At 40.4% G+C, this 20870-nt stretch overlaps 1 protein-coding gene across 6 annotated transcripts in view; it reads right to left on the bottom strand.

The window, feature by feature from the left end:
• SLC4A4 (solute carrier family 4 member 4) overlaps positions 1-20870 on the bottom strand; it is a 362219-nt gene that overhangs the window by 39477 nt on the left and 301872 nt on the right. For all 6 annotated transcript variants that reach the window (XM_070372496.1, XM_070372497.1, XM_070372498.1 and 3 more), the window contains one exon: positions 12461-12652. In XM_070372496.1, the coding sequence (XP_070228597.1) occupies positions 12461-12652 (192 nt within the window). The remainder of the gene's footprint in view (positions 1-12460; positions 12653-20870) is intronic.

Below are 20870 nucleotides of genomic sequence, written 5' to 3'. Positions count from 1 at the left end.
ACAAATTAAAGGAGGTGTCATACTGCAGGGAGATTATTTTTTTTAAGTTGCTTTTGCATAACTTTCTGATCTGGCCAGAAATAATCTAATTGCACCAAGCAGGTGTGTGTGTTGTATGTGTGTGTTTAGACAAAGGAAGGGAATCAAAGAAAATATATCCTTGAAGTACTGTACTCTCTTCCCGTATGTCACAGAAAGGAGAGCTGGATATGGATGAAATTTCAAGACATGTTATAAAAATCTGCACAGAGACATAGAATTCTTTTTACTATTTGGGAGGTAGTATTGTCTAAATGCACTGGAGAAGGAAATGGCAACCCACTCCAGCATTCTTGCCTGGAAAATCTCATGGACAGAGGACCCTGGTGGGCTATAATCCAAGAGGTAACAAAGAGCTAGACATGACTAAGTGACTAAATAACAACAATGATGAGTACAGAGCAAGATAATTTCCACAAGGTAATCTGAAAACTCCAAGAACTTAGCAGGGAAGGGGTTACAGTTTCAGACTAATGAATGGACTGAAGACCTCAAAGAAACAAAAAGTGATGGAAGACAGAAATCTGATGGCTTCACTAAATTGGCCAAAGAAAGTATTTTTCACTCTAGGCTAGTGCTTAAAATTTCCTGTATGTGGAGCCTCTCTCTCTCCACTACTTAACTGTGATTACCATTAGCTTACAGCCTTCAAACTTCCTAAGTACCTGCCTCTGGCTAGGACATGGGCTGGGCTTTGTGGGATGTGTGTTAAACTCAAGTCTTTCCCATGGCGTGGGTGCAGAATGGCCATATCTGATTCAGCAGGGGAGCCTAGGACCACTGAGTTGATTGTCAGGGCCTCTGCAGTGACTAGTGGCACTGACAATGGCCTACAAGCATTACTGGTGCACAAACAGCTGAGTTTCCCAGTAAGGTTTGTATTCACGGTGGTACATAGTTTGATCATTCAACAGAAATTTACTTAGCACATTCAGATCTCTGTATTCACAACTTCTGCTTCCATGAAAATGAAGGACCAATTGAACCTAATACTTGGCTTGATGCCAGGGATACCAGTGAACAAAACAGATACAATCCATGTCTTCATGAAGCTCACAGTCAGTCATACTCAAGGAAGCCTGCCAGGATTGATTCAGCAGTGGTCACATTATCTTAGGGTGAGCAGTCAGCTTTCTGATGCTGCTGGATGAAGAGAGATCAGTGATGGGGCTTAGTGGCTGCACAGTTCTTAGGACAGACGGTCTTCTGAAAGAGCAGTATGACTATGGCAAGCAGGTATTCAAGAGGAACTAAAGTGGAGAATGGAATTCCTTGGCAATGTGGGTGTGAAGGACATGTTGTAGTTGTTCAGTCACTCAGTTGTATCCGACTCTTTGCGACCCCACGGACAGCAGCACACCAGGCTTCCCTGTCCTCCACTTTCTCCCAGAGTTTGCTAAAGTTCATGCTATCTAACCATCTCATCCTCTGCCACCCCTTTCTCCTTTTGCCTTCAATGAAGGCTGAGTCATGCTCAATTCTTGACTGTCTCTGGGTGGCAGGAGCCTTGAGGACTCACTAGCAGCAGGGTCAAAGATGACCCTTTTGACCAGGAGCTCCTTTCCCTCTTGGAGGACTGGGCTAGCTTTCTGGAGAAGTCCACACAGAGGAGCAGAGAGCCAGCTATGAGACTTTAGGGGCAACTTAACACCAATCACATACAATAATACAAGCACAAATAGATGGCAGGGATCAATTTGGGGAACATATAGTACAGCAGTTAGAAACACAGTTTTTATAATCAGATTGTCTGGCTTGGAACTCCAGCATCATTATTTCCTAGTTGTAAATACTTATCCTTTCTTAGCTTTAATTACTCCAACCACATAATGTAGCCAAAGTAATCCCTATGACTTCATCAGTTTGTTATAAGAATTAAATAGGATAAGCCATGAAAGTGCTTAGCATAACACCTGCAACACCATAAACTCTCCTAATATACATTGACTCGGGTTATTTCAAGTTCCACAAAGTCTCTTTGGCTGCAGAAACCACTGGAATAACTCAATAATCTACTGTCAGGAGGTCTTTGAAAGGAATCTTGAATTCCAAGAAACAAGAAATAAAAGCCCAGTAATAATATGAAACTGTCACGCAGAGCTCATTTTGGTTGGAAGTATCTGGAATCCTGGCAGAAAAAAAGGCTCTTTCCAGGGGCTCAAAATTGGAAGAAACACCCATTTCTTTAGTTTGTGCGAGTTAAGTTTTGACACAGGCAATTTGGGATGGTCTGGCAAGTGATGGTCATTGTGAAGCAGGTTTAATATCAAGATGTTACAACTGCTCTGGTCCAGTAGGTTGTGAATCACTGAAGACCAGAGGTCACTGCAATGGCAAAAAAGGAGTTCTCTCTTCTTTATCACCCTCCCAATCCTCATTTAGCAAATCCAATTTTTTGACAACTCTGATATCCTAGAAATTGCTCCAAAAGAGGGTAATGGCTATTAAAAAGTCAGTGTTTCTCCTCACCTCAGCCCCCAGCCCCATAAATAGGAAGAGGGAAGCAGAGGCTAGCAAATGAACCCAATCCATAAGGCCCGCACCTCTGGCCCTTCTAGGGGAAAGACCTGCCCGACTGAAATCACTACCAAGTACCGGAGAAACGTTGCTTCTTTACTTAGGAGAGGAGGCATTCTCAGCCTTCCACACACTGAGCACCAAAGCCCTAAACTGCTCTTTCAGCAGTTTTCTCCATCTTCATTAACGGCGATTTTTTTTCCCTATTGCTTAGGCCAAAAACTTTGGACCATCCAAACAACTCTTCTCTTCCTCTCACATCCTACATCTAACAGGTCAGCCAATTACCTTCAAAGATCCTGTCTCTTTTCATTACCTCCATTGCTATTCCCATCCTATCTAAACCACTATGTTATCTCATATGGTTCCTGCGTCCCATCTTCCTGTCTCTCCACTCACGTGCTTTAGGACATTGCCAAGGTATCACCCAGGATAATTATGCAAAAATTTAGGTCAGATAATCTGGAAGGTAGAATAATGCTCCAGTAAAGATGCCTAATTCCTTGACTCTGTGAATATGTAATGTAACATGGCTAGGGAGAATTCGAGTTGCAGCAGAAATTAAGGGTACTAATCGGATGACCTTGCGATTGGGGAAACTAGGATTATTCCAGTGGGTCCAGAGTAATCACAAGAATTCCCATTAAGTGAAAGAGGGGGCAGGAGAATCTATGTCAGAGAGTGATGCAGCATGAGAAAGACTGGACTGATCACTGCTGGCTTTGAAGATGGCAGAAAGGGGCCAAGAGCCAAGGAATGTGGGCAGCCTCTAGAAGCTGGAAAAGGCAGGGAAACTTAGTCTCCCCCAAAGCCTTCAGAAAGAACAGTCCTGCCAACATCTTGATTTTAGCCACTGAGACACATTTCAGATTTCTGACCACCTGATCTCAAGACAATAAATGTGTTTCAGCCACTATGTTTATCGTTATTTGATATAGCAGCCATAAACAATATAAATAAACAGATAATTTATCTTAGTTTAATCGTTAGTTTCACAAATTTATATATTATATATAAATTTGTAAGAACCCTTGGCAATGGCATTCTTGTCACGTGTGGCAATATTATACTATATGTATCGTTGTTGTTCAGTCTCTGAATCATGTCTGATTTCTTTTGCAACACCATGGACTGTAGCCCACCAGGCTCCTTTGTTCACAAGATTTCCCAAGTAAGAATACTGGAGTGGGTTGCCATTTCCTTCTCCAGGGGATCTTCCTGACCCAGGGATTGAACTTGCATCTCCTGCATTAGCAGGCGGATTCTTTACCCTTGAGCAACCAGGGAAGCCCATATTATGTGTGTAACAGTACCTAAGAAGTCAAATGATAGTAATTCAGGATTACATTTCTTAAAATGTATGGGGAAAGAAAAGCTATTCTATTCATAATATTGTTTAACCCCATTAAAAATCACAGCCAGGGTGATATGCTCTGTACAATATACTGGCTTCTTTTTCCCCTTCCTTCCCGTTAAATTGTACAATACTGTTCAGGAACAGCAGAAACCACCCCTGGAGGGTGTTTATTGTAAGACATTCATTTCTAAGATATTGGATCTAATTTAAACTTCATAGTCAAGGAAATTGATTTTTCCCTGGCCACTTTTGTATTCAACTCTAAATCCTCTAATTAGAGAAGGCAGGTAGGGGTGCTATTTTAGCAGGCTCTTCTTATCCTATACTAAAATTAACCTTTAATTTGAATGAGGCAAAACCAACAGCAGAAACTAAAAAATCAAGCATTAAAAATGCCCTAAAAATGTCAAGCACTGAGTACACCCAGTTTACTAGATATACTCTAGGACTCAGATACAAGAGCGTGGCATCTGACTTTAAGGAATAAGAATCACCCTCTTTGGGCTTTTCTCACATTTTCCAAACATATTTAGCAAAAGAAACATGTATGGATTTCCTTCCATTTTTAGTTTATTTTATCCTCCCTCTTCACCAAACTTGATCTCCTTCAAAAACACCAAAATAGTACTCTTTTATATAAAGAAATCAAATTAGAAACCCATAGTTCCTAATCTCCTACTAGCTATTATTGATAATGATTAGAAGTGCCAAAGTTTTCATGAGAAAACTGTTCCTACAAGATTTCATGCTAACCCTGTGGATTCAGAGGCCTCAAATTTAACTTGGACAAACATCATAACTAATGGGTCTATCCAGTCAAATGCTCTAAGTCCCTAAGTCTCTCCAGGCTCAAACTTCAACATCCTAGGAATATAAACTATTACAATCTAAGTGAAACACAAGTTGACTCATATATCAAGGACTAACTATAAAAAAAAGTTTGCTGTTTTTTGAATGGTACACAGATGTGCTATGACATATAATAATTCCTCCACTCATGAATGGTGAAAAGCAAAGCATATTTCAATAAAGACTTTTTTATATCAGAATAGTTTGAGTTTTTTTAATTTACCATTTTTAATTATAAAAATGAAAAGAAAAATATTTCTGTCCTCTGCAGACTTACAAAATATCTCAATGAATCTAATAAAAAACAACCTGGCTTAAATATTTAAACTACCAAAGCAAAGAAGAAATTAAGTGGGTGGGAAGGAAAATTCAAATAACCATACGCTGTTCTTTTGTTCTTAGGCAAAAACAACCTAATAAATCTATTATACACATACTCTTCATGAAGAATGATACTATATTAATTATTAAGAGAGTCATAATTGTTGAGACACCAACAGTGAGAAGCTAGTTAATTTACAGGGATAAAAAATGGATTGGGTTCCTCAGAAGCCCCAGAGGGTATTTGGTTTTCACTTTGCAAGGATGCAGCTGCTCCCAAATTAACTGGGGGAGAGGCTGTGAGCCTGCAGAGCAGTTCTCAATGGATGGAGCTGTTACAAAGAGACAAGTACAGCAGCAGGCACCCTGTGGGTTCTCAATAAATATTAATTCATGATGTCAATTCCTCTCATGATTGCAGTGCATGGAAAATGCTAAACAATACTGTAAAAAATGCATTTATTCTAGACAGAAAAAAAAAAGTATGTCAGAAAAATATGTGCCTTTTGGCAGTCATGAAAAGGCAGAAAATATCATAAAAAAATTTAAAATTTGATCCCCTCAATTAGAATTAGAATTTGGGCTTCCCAAGTGGCGCAGTTGGTAAAGAATCTATCTGCTAATGCAGGAGATAGAAGAGACTCACGTTAGATCCCTGGGTCAAGAAGATTCCCTGAAGGAGGAAATGGCAACCCACTCCAGTATTCTTGCCTGGAAAATTCCATGGACAGAGGAGCCTAGTGGGCTACCGTCCAAGGGGTCTCAAAGAGTCAGACAAGACTGAGCCTGAGCACACACACACACACACACACACACACACATAATTAGAGTTCACTAAAAGGAAAGTCTGATTTAGACTCCAGGATTTCTATGTCATAAGCTCCAGAGTCAGAGAGATCCAGGGAACTAAGAAGGGAACTGGATTGTGTTATTTATCTAGGAGGGCCTCAGAGCCTACCAGTAAAAGTCTACAAGAAAGAGATTGTTTTTCCAAGCAGGGGCAGAGGGGAGTGGGCCTAAGAAAGTGGTTCAGCAGGGAAGTTAAGGAGACTCCAGCAGTCACAGCCTCTTCCTCTTCCTCCATTCTGCCTCAAACTGAGCAGAAGAAAAAGACCCACATGAATGAGTGCCAGACCCAAGTAAGTAAATCACCTGGAAAATACTATGTCCCAGTCTGGTCACTATATTCTAAGTTGAAACTGAAAATTTGGAACTGACTCAGAGAAGGATGACCAGTAGAACAGGAGTCCAGAAAACATACCACACACACACAAAAAAATGATGAGAGACCTCAAAAAGCTGTAGTGAGTAAACTACCTTCATACATGTGAAATCTGTCATAGAAAAGAAAGACTACACTTGTTCTGTGTAGCTTCAGAAAGCGAGGGCAGACCCCGAGGCCAGAGGCCATGGAAAGGTTGATTCGCGTTTCTATCAGGAATGCCTTGGAGATGTGAAGTTCCCTGAGAGTCATTCAAGCAGCCCACAAATGAGCACTTGTCAGGAATGAAGAGGCAACGTTGGATTTGATGCTGTTCAAAGTCCTAACACTAAAATTCGATGATTAAGACTCAGTTATCAAAACTTCTTGATCCTCTAATAGGGCCATCTTGACTATATCTCCTCTCCCCCAAACCATGATAATAAAGGGTTCCAGGGCTTTAAAAGAAGGTGGTTCTATAATTTAATATTAAGGTACAAAAATTAAACTCCTTAAACAAATAGTTAATAAGTCATACGTATAAATTAAGGGCTTTCCTGGTGGCACTAGTGGTATAGAATCCACCTGCCTATGCAGGATACATGAGAGACTTGGGTTTGATCCCTGGGTTAGGAAGATCCCCTGGAGGAGGGCATGGCAACCCACTCCAGTATTCTTGCCTGGAGAATCCCATGGACAGAGGAGCCTGGCAGGCTGCAGTCCATAGGGTCACAAAGAGTCAGGCATGACTGAAGCAACTTCACACGTGTATAAATTAAACAATCTAGAAATGGAGCAGGAGACCGTTTTGTATTAATGAATAGATTTCAATGCTGGGGACTTTTCTGTGATGGATAAGTAAGTTGATAGTGCTTCTGACCAACAAGGTACCACAGCCAAAAAAGGCTTCTTCTTTCCACAGATTACCTCTATGTAATCATTAAAACCTTTCACATCACATCTTATTCTAAGAGGAGGAAAAGAGGAAATTAAGTAGATCCTTGAGAAAACCACTTTCATGCCAATTACATACATCAGCCTTCCACACTGCATCTGACTATGCCAAAGTACCAATTCAGTTCAATTCAGTTCAGTCGCTCAGTCATGTCCAACTCTTTGCAACCACATGAATTGCAGCACACCAGGCCTCCCTGTCCATCACCAACTCCCAGAGTTCACTCAAACTCACGTCCATCGAGTCAGTGATGCCATCCAGCCATCTATAGTTCTGCCTAATTGAGAGGCTCTATAGATTTATGAGTTCTAATCACAATCCTGCTCTATCTTTAAGCTGACTGCTTTCATTTTGCCACCATATGTTGCAGTGATGGCATCTATGCTCCAGGAGTAGCATCACTGGTTGGTAGAGGACTCTGGAAGAACATTTCCTGTTAAAGCCCTGAGGCATCTGCTAGAAAAGATCACCGATTATGCTGTGATGCTCCTTTAGGAAGTTCTGATGACAAAATATTGGTGAAAGGCTTGAGGCCGATAGAACAGAACAGGAAATGTATGGGACAACAGACCACTGCACCCCTCCTAAAGGGATGGGAAGCACAGGGGGCAGTCAGGGCGGGTACCACTACTCTACCACATTCCACTGAGCATCTGGAAGTATCTGATAGATTAAATTCCTGGGACTTCCCTGGCAGCCCACTGGTTAAGTCTTCGCCTTTCAATGCAGGTGATATGGGTTTGATCCCTAATCAGAGAGCTAAGATCCCACATGACTCACGGCCAAAAAACCAAAACATAAAACAGAAGCAATACTGTAATAAATTCAATAAAGATTTTTTAAATGGTCCACATCAAAAATAAGAAAAATTCCTGATGGACTGTTAGTTAGCAAAGGCAAACTGTTTCATCTTAAGTGCTCACACTGATGGACTGCCAGTGGCTGGCTTCATGAGGGAAGGTGAGAGCAAATAATCAACCCTGATGTGGGCAAAGACAGTGAGAGAGACTGAACTGGGGGACAGAGGTATACATGTAAGTGAAAGTGTTAGTCACTCAGGAGTATCTGACTCTTTGCAACGCCATGGACTGTAGTCTGCCAAGGCTCCTCCGTCCATGGAACTTTCCAGGCAAGAATACTGGAGTGGGTAGCCATTCCCTTCTCCAGGGGATCTTCCAGACCCAAGGATCAAACCCAGGTCTCCTGCACTGCACACAGATTCTTTATCATCTGAGCCATCAGGGAAGCTCATGTAAAGGAGAGCTATTACAGCAGGTTAACCAAATGGACTGATGAGTTTAACTCGATAAAGAAAATCCTAGAAAGGTAAATATGATGGATATCATTTTTGTCATATCAGATCCTTTTCCACTCTTTTCTACCAAGCTCACTGCCTTGGGAAGCTGACTTATGTGGTCTACGATAGGCTCCCTTGCTCTCCAGATTTCAGATTTCAGCCCAGACAGGCTATCGGGAGAAGAGAGAGATCAGATTATTGATTCCTATAGCTATATCCCTTTGAGGTTGAGTCAGGCTGGCTAAATTTCTCAATCCAAAGGAGTTCACGGGGCCCCTCTGGAAAGCTCTACCACTCTCTCTTCTCCCGGGTTCTAGCAACCGCTCTCATTCCACATCCTTTCATTCAAGGATCATAACAATTCCACTGTTATTATCACTGGACATTAAACGCTCCCTTGTAGTTTCCCCCAACCTAATGTCACCTTTGTATATCACGCTTTCATTAAACCCCTCAGACCATCCTCATCTGAGTGTATAATTTTGAATTTGCTAGATGACAACTGTGGATCATCCACAGACAGAGGCTGGCAGCAGCTACAAAGGCAGACCTGGCATAAAAATGGAGATTATTAATAACGGACTCTGGGGAATCTGTACTTCCTTCTCACTGCTATAAGCACAAATTAAATGTAGAGACTTTTATCTTAGGAGATGGAATCAGAAAACTCTCTTTAAGATTATAGAATATTAGAGTTTAAAGGATATTAACTGCCATCTAGCTGGGCTCCCTTGTTATGGGTGTGGACTGAAGTCCACAGTAAGCTATCAAAGGGTGCCCTGTTAGTTACTTGCAGTGCTGGCCTTAGCATCCACAGCTTCTGGGTTCCTGCATATGTGCTCTTTCCATAAATTGCAGCATTGACCTCTACTTGACTGGGCTCCACTAGCCAACAAGAATTGAGGGCCTAGCCTGCATCCAATCTGGTGCTAACTGATGTGAGGAATAAAACAGAAGTGTAAGAGTTTCCTAGCAATTCTCAGTCTTGATCAATTAACAACTCATACAAACATTTAGGAAAAGAAGTACAGAAAGAGAGCGATGGCTGTGTGAATTAAAGGAGAATTGGACATTTTGTATGGCAAGGGCACTGCCAACCAGGATTAGCATTTGGCGATTTTAGAGGTTCCACATGAATTGTTGGTGAGAGTGAGGAAGTAGTAACAGTTAGGCTTGAGTACTAGCACAGTAATCACATTTAAGCATATAAGTTTTAACTATAGAATATAAAATACAAGTATGTGCTATGCTAAGTCAAGTCTGTTGTGTCCCATCTCTTTGCAACCTTATGGACTCTAGCCTGCCAGGATTCTCTGTCCTTGGGATTTTCCAGGCAAGGATACTGGAGTGGGTTGTCATGCTCTCCTTTAGGGGATCTTCCTGACCCAGGGATAGAACTCATGTCTCCTGCATTGGCAGGTGGGTTCTTTATCACTAACGCTACCTGCGAAGCCCAAAATACAAGTATATGAATCTATAAACATATTTGCTCCTACTTACAGAGATCATACTTCTAAATGACGGCTTAAATGAAAACATATTTTGGCAAATGAGAGGAAAAAAAAGATGTTCTTATAATTTATGTATGTATGTATTATTAGTTAGCTATAACTGTGAAGTGAGGAGGGGAGGGAGATGATAGTGTGAAAGCCTACACATTTGAACACTTCTCCTTGGAAATCAAATATATGTCCTCCTACCTGTTTATTTTATAATTTGGTGTAAGCAGCTGTAAACAAAGTTGAGAACCTTCTCAACAGGAATTGTAACTAGAATGCCTTCATTATTTTATTTTCACATATTCAATATTTTCCCAACTTTTCTCAACAGCGTTTATCAATGTCTGAGAAGCTACCTGCTTGGGCTCTTATAAGGAGAAATTTCTTTAAGTTCAAAGAGCTATTATCGATTTTGGAATTTGCAGGGAAAAAAAGGTGATGTTTACATAAACAGTTAAAATGATCACTATTCGTCTTAAGGTTGAAATTATTTTGCTAACTACGATTTACAAGTGCTTCACAAATTCTTTAATTTTCACACTATGGCAAATGAGAGAGACAAAAAGGGTGATGATTCCCAAAGTGTGAGCCAAAAAAAAAAAATGTGCCATAAATTAATAATTAAGGAAAAATCTCAATAGAGAAGAAGAAATCGTCTTCAAAGACCTTTACCCAGGAAACTGTTCTACACATAACATACCACTGAAAAGGTGGATCAAGTAAGCACATTTCCCAGTATGGGAACCGGTGTTACAAGCTCAAAGTCTCAGGGACAAGCACTTAACCTGAATGTGTGAAGCAGACAAGTCTTAGACAATAGAGAGCAGTAGTAGTGAGAACAATTAACTACCTGCAAAGGACAGTTTCCACCTATGCCCTCAAGTGTGTGTGTGTGTGTGTGTGTGTGTGTGTTTACAAACTATGGGCTAGACAAACAATGGACGAGGGTTGAATTCTGCCTACGGACCACCACTTCGTGATGCCCTTTCAAGGCAGACAAAGTTGAACACTTCTTGCTACACTTCACTTTGAGGAAATTTTTCATCCTTTGGGCCAGCTATTTCAGAACATTTCTAATGAAATCTGCAGACCACAGTAACCTGCTGTGGTCTGAATGCTGTCCTTCCAAAATCCATATGTTGGAATTCTAATCCATGAAGAAGATGATATTAGAAGGTGGCGCCTTCGGAAGAGCATAAGGATGGAGCCTTTGGGATGGCATTAGTGTTCCTATGAAGGACACCCCACAGAGCTCTCCAGCCCTTCTGCCACCTGAGGACACAGTGAAAAAGACACTGCCCAGGAACCAGGAAGAGAGCGCTCACCCAACCATGCTGGCACCTGATCTTGGACTCCCCAGCCTCCCGAACCATAAAAAATAAATCTGTGTTGTTTACAAGTCCTCTAGTCTCTAATATTCTGAGACAATCATCAACTCTTGCTTTTACTTTCCATTTCATAAGAAATATCAAAGACAAAACATTTCCTAGCTGAAAATGAATATATTAATTTTCAGTCTCATTTCCCAGGAATAAAAAAGGAATTTTATCAACTACATATCCTGTCTTCCAAGTTCTCCTGGTCTTTCTACACAGAGCTCAGGAGGAGAGATTCATGAGATTCCAGTTGTAAAGAGCAGCTCACTGATAAAAATCAAGTATAATCAAGATTACTAAGAACTACTGACATCCTAAATAGTGAGAATTGAACTGTAAAGCAAAGGATTAGCTTCGTTCTGCAGTTAAGAAAACAAAATGCCATTAACTAAATGTTGGTCTTATCTTGTAGTCTCTCCAGGAACCACAGTTTTGACTTGAAGCTCACCCAAGCATATTAATGGGAGACAGGATGTCTGCACGAGACAAGCCAGCTCAATTATCTGTGTTTCTCTATCGTGGCATTCGTCGCTATGGGAAGGGAAGGCCGGTTCAGATGACACCCATATCTTATACCAGTACTTGTGTAACAACACAGTTTACATTTATTCCCACAGCCCATAGCCCAACTACTAAATTACTCACAAGTACAGCTGATGAACAGAGAATTCTACGTCAAAATTCCTAATTCATAAGGAAAGAGTTTTTACTTAAGTACTTAAACACACCATGGATCTCAAAGATCCACGGATCTAAATGGTCTTGTGCATTTTTATATAGAATACACCTACTTTTTCCTTTCGGTACAGTCAGAATTCAGACAGGCAGAATTTAGGATAGAATTATGCGAGCAAAATCCTGAAAGGTTTTTCAAAGCTAGACTATAATTATGTCAAAAATACGTATGCACAGAGACTGGAAAGCAATTTTTAACACTCAAAATCATATTGGAAAGGTTGAATTACAGGTGCCTTTTTCATTTTGTAAAACTGTATTTTTATTGAAACAGTGGGAATTCAATAAAAATTATTTAAAGCTCAAGTACTCACCGTGGTTGGAAAGTAAGGACTGGTTTTGAATTTTTTCAAAGCCATAGAAGAAGTGTAAGTGCCCAAGAAGAGGATGAAAGACATGAGTGTAATATCAGGAACAAAACCACAGTTGTTGCCCACAAGCTTTCCTCCATATTTCAAACACTCTTTTGTCGTCAGAAATGCCCAGTCAAAGGTAGCATTATGGTACTGCAGAAGAAAAACATGAAACATTTTCTGGAGAACAGTGTGACATATCAAAAGCAGCTTTTGATCCTTGATGGACTATACGGGAATTTATACTAAAAACTTCTGTAGAACAGTCCAAGGATAAACCACTGAAGGGTGAAATCTGAGGAGGTGTTAATGGAATAACAGGTAAGGGGGGCCAGGAGGCTGACAGTTATTGAAAATACAGTGAGAATGATGCAATCCATTACCTGGTTTATACTACAACCCTACAATCACCCATCTGTTCAATAGACACAAACCACAAAGTCCTTTCCTGTGAACCTTCCTGAGAGTAAACCAAGACATAATAATCTCCTAAGTCTCCAAACGTGAGACTCTCTGAAACATATCTGATGTCCAAAAAAACTTGACTTCTGTGCTGCACAGCTTCTTGTGCTTCAATCTGATGGCCCTAGATTCAATGCTCTAAAGTTTATATTTGGCTAACTAATTTACCCCACACTTTCACAATTGAGCTATTTCTTTTCAAAATAACTAGAGATTGGTGACTTGAGGAACTAAACTCTAAAAATGTTGGAGATCTCTGCTTTTCCAATTGTGTATCCTAATGAAACACAGCTTTTCTTTTTGACTCCAGGGTCAGCATCATGAGCATCCATTGCTGGAATGTGTTGTGATGGGCTGAGCAGTAGGATATGGGATCTCCTTCCCTGTGTTTCATGGCCTCAAGCTCACAAGGCCATTTTCAAGTTTTCTTCTGTCTCATGAATTGCGGTCACATTGCCAATGCTGCACTTCTCGATAGCAGTGTAATTCTGTTCCTATTCACTGTTTCCAAAACGCAGGAGAATCCTTTAGCTATGGTACTAGATAAGGCCAGGACACCCATTCTCCAGATGCTGAGTTTTAGCTGTTATAAGCTCACAGCTGTCTTCTTCTCTAGAAAACTGCCTTTCATGACATAAGAGCAGCCTCATTTGGAAGGTTATGCTCTCTTGCAGCCACTTACTGACCAACACTAATGGGGTGCTACTGTCCGAATATCTGGGCTCTCCTAAAATTCATATGCTGAAACCTTACCCCCATATGTGATGGTATTTGGAGGTAGAGCCTTTGGGAAGTGATTAGGTCAAGAGGGTGGTGCCTTCATGAATGGGATTTGTGCCCTTGCAAAACAGAGAGCTCCTTGTTCCTTCTGCCATGTGAAGACACAATGAGAAGACTATCTAGAACCAGGAAGCAGAGCTTCACCAGACACTGAATCTGCTGGTACTAGGAGTCAGACTTCCTCTTAGTTGCAAGGCTAATGTGTATGTCACGTGCTAACAGAAGAATAATTTGCGGACACCTCTCAAATAAATACAAAAAGATAAATTTTTCCTGTCCTTTGAAGGCAGGCGTTCTACATCACACCCAGTGCATCACCAATATCCTTTACTATTCATGCATTTTCTTGATATAAGTAATCTAGTAATAAAAGAAGATCACACACAAAAAGAAGAATCTCTGGCCAGAAAGAGTTCATATTTTTATAGCACTCAAAACGTAAAGTTCTTACATAAGTCAGGAAAAAAAAATAAACTCTAGATTTTTCCCTGAAATATTAGTTTCAACTTGTAAACAGCTGACTTGCAAAATTACTCTTTTATTAAACTCTGTTTCTGAGAGGTGATTAATCAGTTTCATTTTGTTTTTCAGATTTCTGTAAATGGATATTTTTAAGCATACCTTTAAAGTTTAGAGGTCATAACAGGTAACAGATTTCTTTGGTTTAAAATAAACAAAAATTTATCATAATTTCAGCACTTTAATATCAGCAGAATCCTTCATTACAGCTGCAACTCCCCAAAGAGGTGACTGGCATTAAAACAATCTCAACAGGAAGCTTTATTGATTTTCTTAGAGAGATGAAAACTATACAGATGTGCAAGAAATGACAGACATGTTTCTTGCTTATGTCACCTTAAAATGCTAGTATCACATTTTTTGCATGCCTCAAATAATTCTCTGTGTTGTTGTACAGAAAATATAGCCTCCGACATCTTCTTCACTAAGGCTCCAGCATAAAATCTTTAGGTAGCATGTATAAACCTCGGTATCTACACCTTAACACACAGTTTCCTACTCCAATAGAACTTAAACTCTAGCTAATAACTGTATGCTCAGTTGCTCAGGTGTGTCCAACTCTTTGTGACCCGAGGGACTGCAGCCCACCAGGCTCCTCTGTCCATGGAATTTTCCAGGCCATAATACTGGAGGCTGCCATTTCCTTTGGACATGAAGATGTTTGTGGTGGAGAAAGAACCCAGTTATGGGTAAAAACAAGAATGGAGGAAGATGAAAGATTAAGATAGAGAGAGAGGAAGATTGACTAGGTTCTGGCCTCTCTGGACCACAGATGGGTAAACCCAGAAAAGACTAGAGTGTCTGCAGACCGAAGGGACTGTGTGTCAACAAAAAAATAAGAAAGAGTGGACCAAGACAGAGGCAGAATTCAGTTTAGGATATAGCAAGCACCAAAAGAAATCTTAGTTAACTGAATGAATGAAATCACTCACCAAGATCCTAACATTTGACATATTTAAGGAAGACTTCCCGGTAGCTCAAATGGTAAAGAATCTGCCTGCCATGCAGGAGACCAGGGTTCGATTCCTGGGTTGGGAAGTTCCTCTGGAGAAGGGAATGGCAATCCATTCCAGTATCCTTGCCTGGAGAATTCCATGGACAGAGAAGCCTGGTGGGCTACAGTCCGTGGGGTTGCAAAGAGTCGGACCCGACTGAGCGACTAACACACACACCCACAAGGAAGATTATCTATGAATATAGCTATTCTTTCTATCTGGAGGACAAAGTTAAAGTCAAATAAACTTTCAATTTAGATTATCAGGTAAAATAAATTATTTCCAGTTATATATGAATTTCAAGTAAACAATGAATAACATTTTTAGTATGTCCCATGTAATATGTGGGGCTTTCCAAGGTGGTGCTTGTGGTAAAGAATCTGCCTGCCAATGCAAGAGATGCAAGAGACAGGGGTTCTACCCTTGAGTCTGGAAGATACCCTGGAGTAGGAAACAGAAACCGACTCCAGCATTCTTGCCTGGAAAATTCCACAGACAGAGGAGCCTAGTGGGCTACAGTCCATGGGTTCAGAAAGAGCTGGACAAAACTGAGCACACACACACACAACTATACACACACATACACGCAATATGTAGGATATACACTAAAAAAAAATTTTTGTTCATTATTTCTCTGAAATACAAATGTAACTGGGACTCTATTTCTTCCTAACTCTGATGATGCAACTTCGCTTAGACATAGGCTATTTTGAGTAACAAAACAAAAAGTGGAAAATTTAGCCAAAAGAAAACAGAAAATGCACTGGGCCCCTATTACATGGATAACTATGATAAGCTTTAAGGGAGCAATAAATAAGAATAAAAACATTTTATTATTGGAGAAATAAAATATGTCCATGTATATATTAACTAATAATGCAAGGCAGTAAAAGAAAGTGTCTAAACAAATAGTATAGAGATTAGTAGATCAGAAGAGGAGCTAATTAATTTCATTGAGCACAGAGAAGACAAAAGTTAAACTGCACCTTGAAAAAATGCCCAATCTCTACGGAACTCTCATACTCAAAAGGCAGTAGGCAGAAGAGTGGCAAGGCAACAGAACCAGGAAGGAATGCAGAGAGAGTAACGAAAGCCCACGGAGAGGGGCATAAACGTGACAAACTTTGGGTGTATATTTCTTCTCTACTAGCAGAAACAGAGAGGTACAGCATTAGATAGACACCATGAGCAATGATGTGGATCTGGGGACATATGACGCTTCATTCACTTATCCAATAAGTCCTTTAGGCACCACTTATGAAATGTTCACCATGAGGAGGAACTCAGAGTGAATGGACCAGGTGGGCCAGAGCTGAGTGTCTGCGTAAATGGGCAGTGAGAGAAAAGATACAAAGGAAATGGGACTAAGTTGCTGAGGGTCTTAACTGAGCTCAATCTCATGAAAAGAGATTTCAAGCTGTTTTTTTCTGAATCTCATTTTCTAGAGAATGACCCTATTTGTATTGAGTGAATACATTCATAAACCTTAAAAGTAAAATGTATACTGAAGGATTACTTTTAAATTTTAAAATACCACAGCATCCTCCACAAAGACAAAAGTGGGGGATATACGAACGAGAATGGGCAAATGTTTGACAGTCACTGAAGCTAGGTGATGTGTATATATGCAGATTTATTGTACTATTCTATTTTAGGGGATGTTTGAAATTTTCCATAATATTTTCAAAAGTAGGAACATGTAATCTTTAAGGAGATTTAAGGACAGAATGGTTTGTGCACTTGACTTTCTTAATGAGATAAAATCACAAAAATGTTATGCACAGGAAGATTCATATGACATTCCATTTCCCATGAAAAGAATGTGAACTCCTAGAATCACCCTGAAGGTACATCAAATCAAAGCACTCGTGCTTCCATGTCTGACTGCCAAGTGGAATTTATGAGACTGTAATAGGTCCTAGACCCATGATTAACAGCATCTCCATGTAGACATAATATACGTCACTGGGCAATACAATAAGCAAAAATTCAGACATAAAAATGAAAGATTCTACCTTGCTCCCTTTGAGTATCAACTGGTAAAATATATGCCTTTAAACAGTATATTTGTGTATTTATATACCTATGGGTAATGCTACAAATAAACGTCTCAAGCTTAAGTAGTTAATGTACTCATTCAGGACTTTTTCCCTGCAGCGGGTAAGCTAGATTTGCAGTGATCTGCAATCTTACTTTATGATATATGGGATGTATATGAGCTGCAACTGTAGCTACATATATTGTTGTGGAATATCAAAAGTAATTGGTTGTCCTACTTATGATTAAGATATAGAAAGCTGCAGGAGACTGTTAGTAGTCCCAACCTAACAACCAAAGCACAAGGATAAAAACTGGAGTGGGCAGCCATTCCCTCCTTCAGGGGATCTTCCTGACCCAGGGATCAAACCCGGGTCTCTTGCATTGCAGGTGGATCTTTTGTAATCTGAACCACCAAGGGAGTTCTCATAAGATCATAGTTTTAAAAATTCCACCAACAAGATAAGAATGTAAAAATCCTAAGTAAATTAAATGCCAAAAAGCTACAAGATCTTCATAGGAGAGAAGAGGTCCCTGACTGCCTCATCCCTGGCAGAGCAGCAGGTGGACGATCATAGCAGGTGGAAGATCAAGGCACTGGAGGTCTGGAGAAATGAGCCACATTTTTCATGAATTTTTAATGATTCTGTAGTCTGGGTGACAAGGTAGAATTCTGTGAAGCCCTCCCTAGGCATCAACCAAGCCTGCATCCACCCACCAAACTTTCTAATTGTCTTTGCCAAATGCACAGAGAGTTCATATAAGGCTAGAGATTTGACATGGAGAAGGCAATGGCACCCCACTCCAGCACTCTTGCCTGGAAAATCCCATGGACGGAGGAGCCTGGTGGGTCGCAGTCCATGGGGTCGCTAAGAGTCGGACACGACTGAGCGACTTCACTTTCACTTTTCACTTTCATGCGTTGGAGAAGGAAATGGCAACGCACTCCAGTGTTCTTGCCTGGAGAATCCCAGGGACAGGGGAGCTCGTGGGCTGCCGTCTACAGGGGTCACACAGAGTCGGACATGACTAAAGTGACTTAGCAGCAGCAGCAGCAGCAGCAGAGATTTGACAAGACAGCTGAGAGAAACACCACTTAGACACAGAAACTCCATCAAATGCAAGAAAGACACTTTCCTAAGACAGGAAGCAGGAAAGGACAGGTGAGAGAAATCCCTGTGAGGCTTTCAGGCACTTCTGAAAGGGCTAAGATAGCTGACCTCTGAAGGAGTGGAGTGAGCAGAGCAGTTGGGCAAAGATCTCCCAAGGCTCAAAAAGCTGGGCCCTAAAACAAGAAATAGGGCATTTCAGAGGACTTTCTGGGATGATGGAAATGTTCTCTATGTTTCTTCAGGTGGTAGTTACATGAGGTATAAAATTGTCAAAACTCATTGCAATGAGCACATTAAGAACTGTGCATCTTAACGTATGACTGAGTTTAATAAAAAATCAAATTATAAAAATAAATCTAACATGAAAAACAAATACTAACTGATCCATTCAACCATGTTTTCATAAGAGAAACTTCTGACATTAGATTCTGAAATCTGTTCTCTGCCTCTGAGAGCTGGTAATCTCGATTACCAGCCAATTTCAACACTTACTGTTCAGATAGAGTGTGGATAAATTGTGGCTGGTCTCAAAGACTTACAGAGACCTTTGCAAGAATTTCGTTTGCAGGTTAAAGGGATATTCCAAGTGAGAAATCCATGGGAAAGCTGATCAAAGAGGGAAAAATTTAAAGACACAATGACAGAAACACAGATGTAGAAAACAAATGTATGGACACTAAGGAAGAAAGCAGGGGATGAGGAGTTAGAGGAATTGGGAGACTGGAGTTAACATATATATACTATTGGTGCTATGTATAAAATAGGTGATGAAGGAGAACCTACTGTAGAGCCCAGGGAACTCTACTTAATGCACTGTGGTGACCTAAATACGAAGGAAATCCAAAAGGGAGCAGAGAGATGTACACATACAGCTGATTCATTTTGCTGTACAGTAGAAACCAACACACAACATTGTAAAGCAACTATACTCCAATAAAAATTAATTTAAACCAAGACACAATGATTCCAACAATAAAAGGAAATGTGGAAAACCTGGCTTTTTATTCTTGAAGGGTTGTTATTCCAATGTTCTCACCTCTGTCTAAATGCTCTCATGCCCTGTTTTTCCTGCTCTTTCCCCTGAAAACAGACCCACACCACTAGGAAGAAGAAAGCTTGTCTTCATGCTAATGAAGCTGAAGAACAAAGGCCTCCCTTGCTCTGACAGGATGTTCTTGGGGCCCTGTGAGAGGGAGTCTCACGGTGCCCAAGGGCTGCACGTCACTTTTACAGCATCTTCTTTCCTGACCTAATTATTGCTGAATGAAAAGAAGGAGATGAAGCCCTGTTGACTGTAGGTCCTAGGAAAGGTTCAGGCTAGCCAAGCTAGGGTGGCCAAACACACAGAGGACCCAGTAGGTGGTCAGAAGCAGCGGCTACCAATTTCTTCTCTCCACCAACCTGAGTGATGGTGGCAAATGGCCTAGCAGAACAATGAGAATACCTGAAAAGAATAAAAATAGCACCGGACATTGACCGAGAGACAAGTATACGTGCCAGCTACTTTGCTGGCTGCCTATTTATTAATCTGGCTCTTATAGCGTCTCAGGGAAATACTCTTCTCATCATCATTTTACAGATAGGAAGCTGAGAAGCTTCCATAGCTTGTGATTTAAGTAGTGGAGTCCTGCATTTGCAACCAGGCAGTCTGGCATGAGAACTCGGTATCTGTAAGTCCTTCTACATGATATGCTGTTCTGCTTTCCTAAAGAATGGAAATAGGCAGATTTTGGAGTTAGAAAGCCTGAGTTCAAATTCTGATTTTACTGTCTACTGGTCATATGGCCTTTGAAAAGTTAAGTACGCTTTATAAGCCTCTGATTCATCTATGAAATACAGGTGACACCATAACTCATAAAGGTATTGTGAGGAGTATAGACAATTAATGTAAATAGCCTGGCCCCTAGTAGGTGCTATAATTGATGATAATAAGTCATACTACCTTTCTAACATTCATTTCTGGGTCATGTATATATATGTGTGTGTGTGTGTGTGTTTATGCAAAGTATACATAAAGGGATTGATACAGATAGAAAAGGAGAAATGAAGACTAGAAAAAAGTTGTCCTTTATAATTACATACACACACACATTACATATTTTGCCCTAAATTCTTCTCTAGAGAAGCTGGACATAGAAACTGAACATTAATTAAGGTACATAATTGATACACACACGAGGGGACTATTGCCCTGGAGTACAGAGCATTCGTAGGGATGAAGAGAGTAAACAATAGTAAACATTCCAATTTGAAAACACTGAAGCATCATGGTGCACTAGCAATACCATAGGTTATGGAACCACCCAAATTTCAGTTCAATCTTTGTTCTACTAACTTATGGCTACATGACCTAAACCAAGAAAAGGTTATTTACCTTCTGGGGCTTCAGTCACTCTCATTTATAAAATGGAGATAATTATGCCTGGTAGGTTATGTAAATGATCACAATACACATTAAGGTTTACA

Source organism: Bos mutus, chromosome 6 (assembly GCF_027580195.1).
Source record: "Bos mutus isolate GX-2022 chromosome 6, NWIPB_WYAK_1.1, whole genome shotgun sequence".
Lineage (NCBI taxonomy): Eukaryota > Metazoa > Chordata > Mammalia > Artiodactyla > Bovidae > Bos > Bos mutus.
This window is presented reverse-complemented; position numbering and strand designations above follow the sequence as displayed.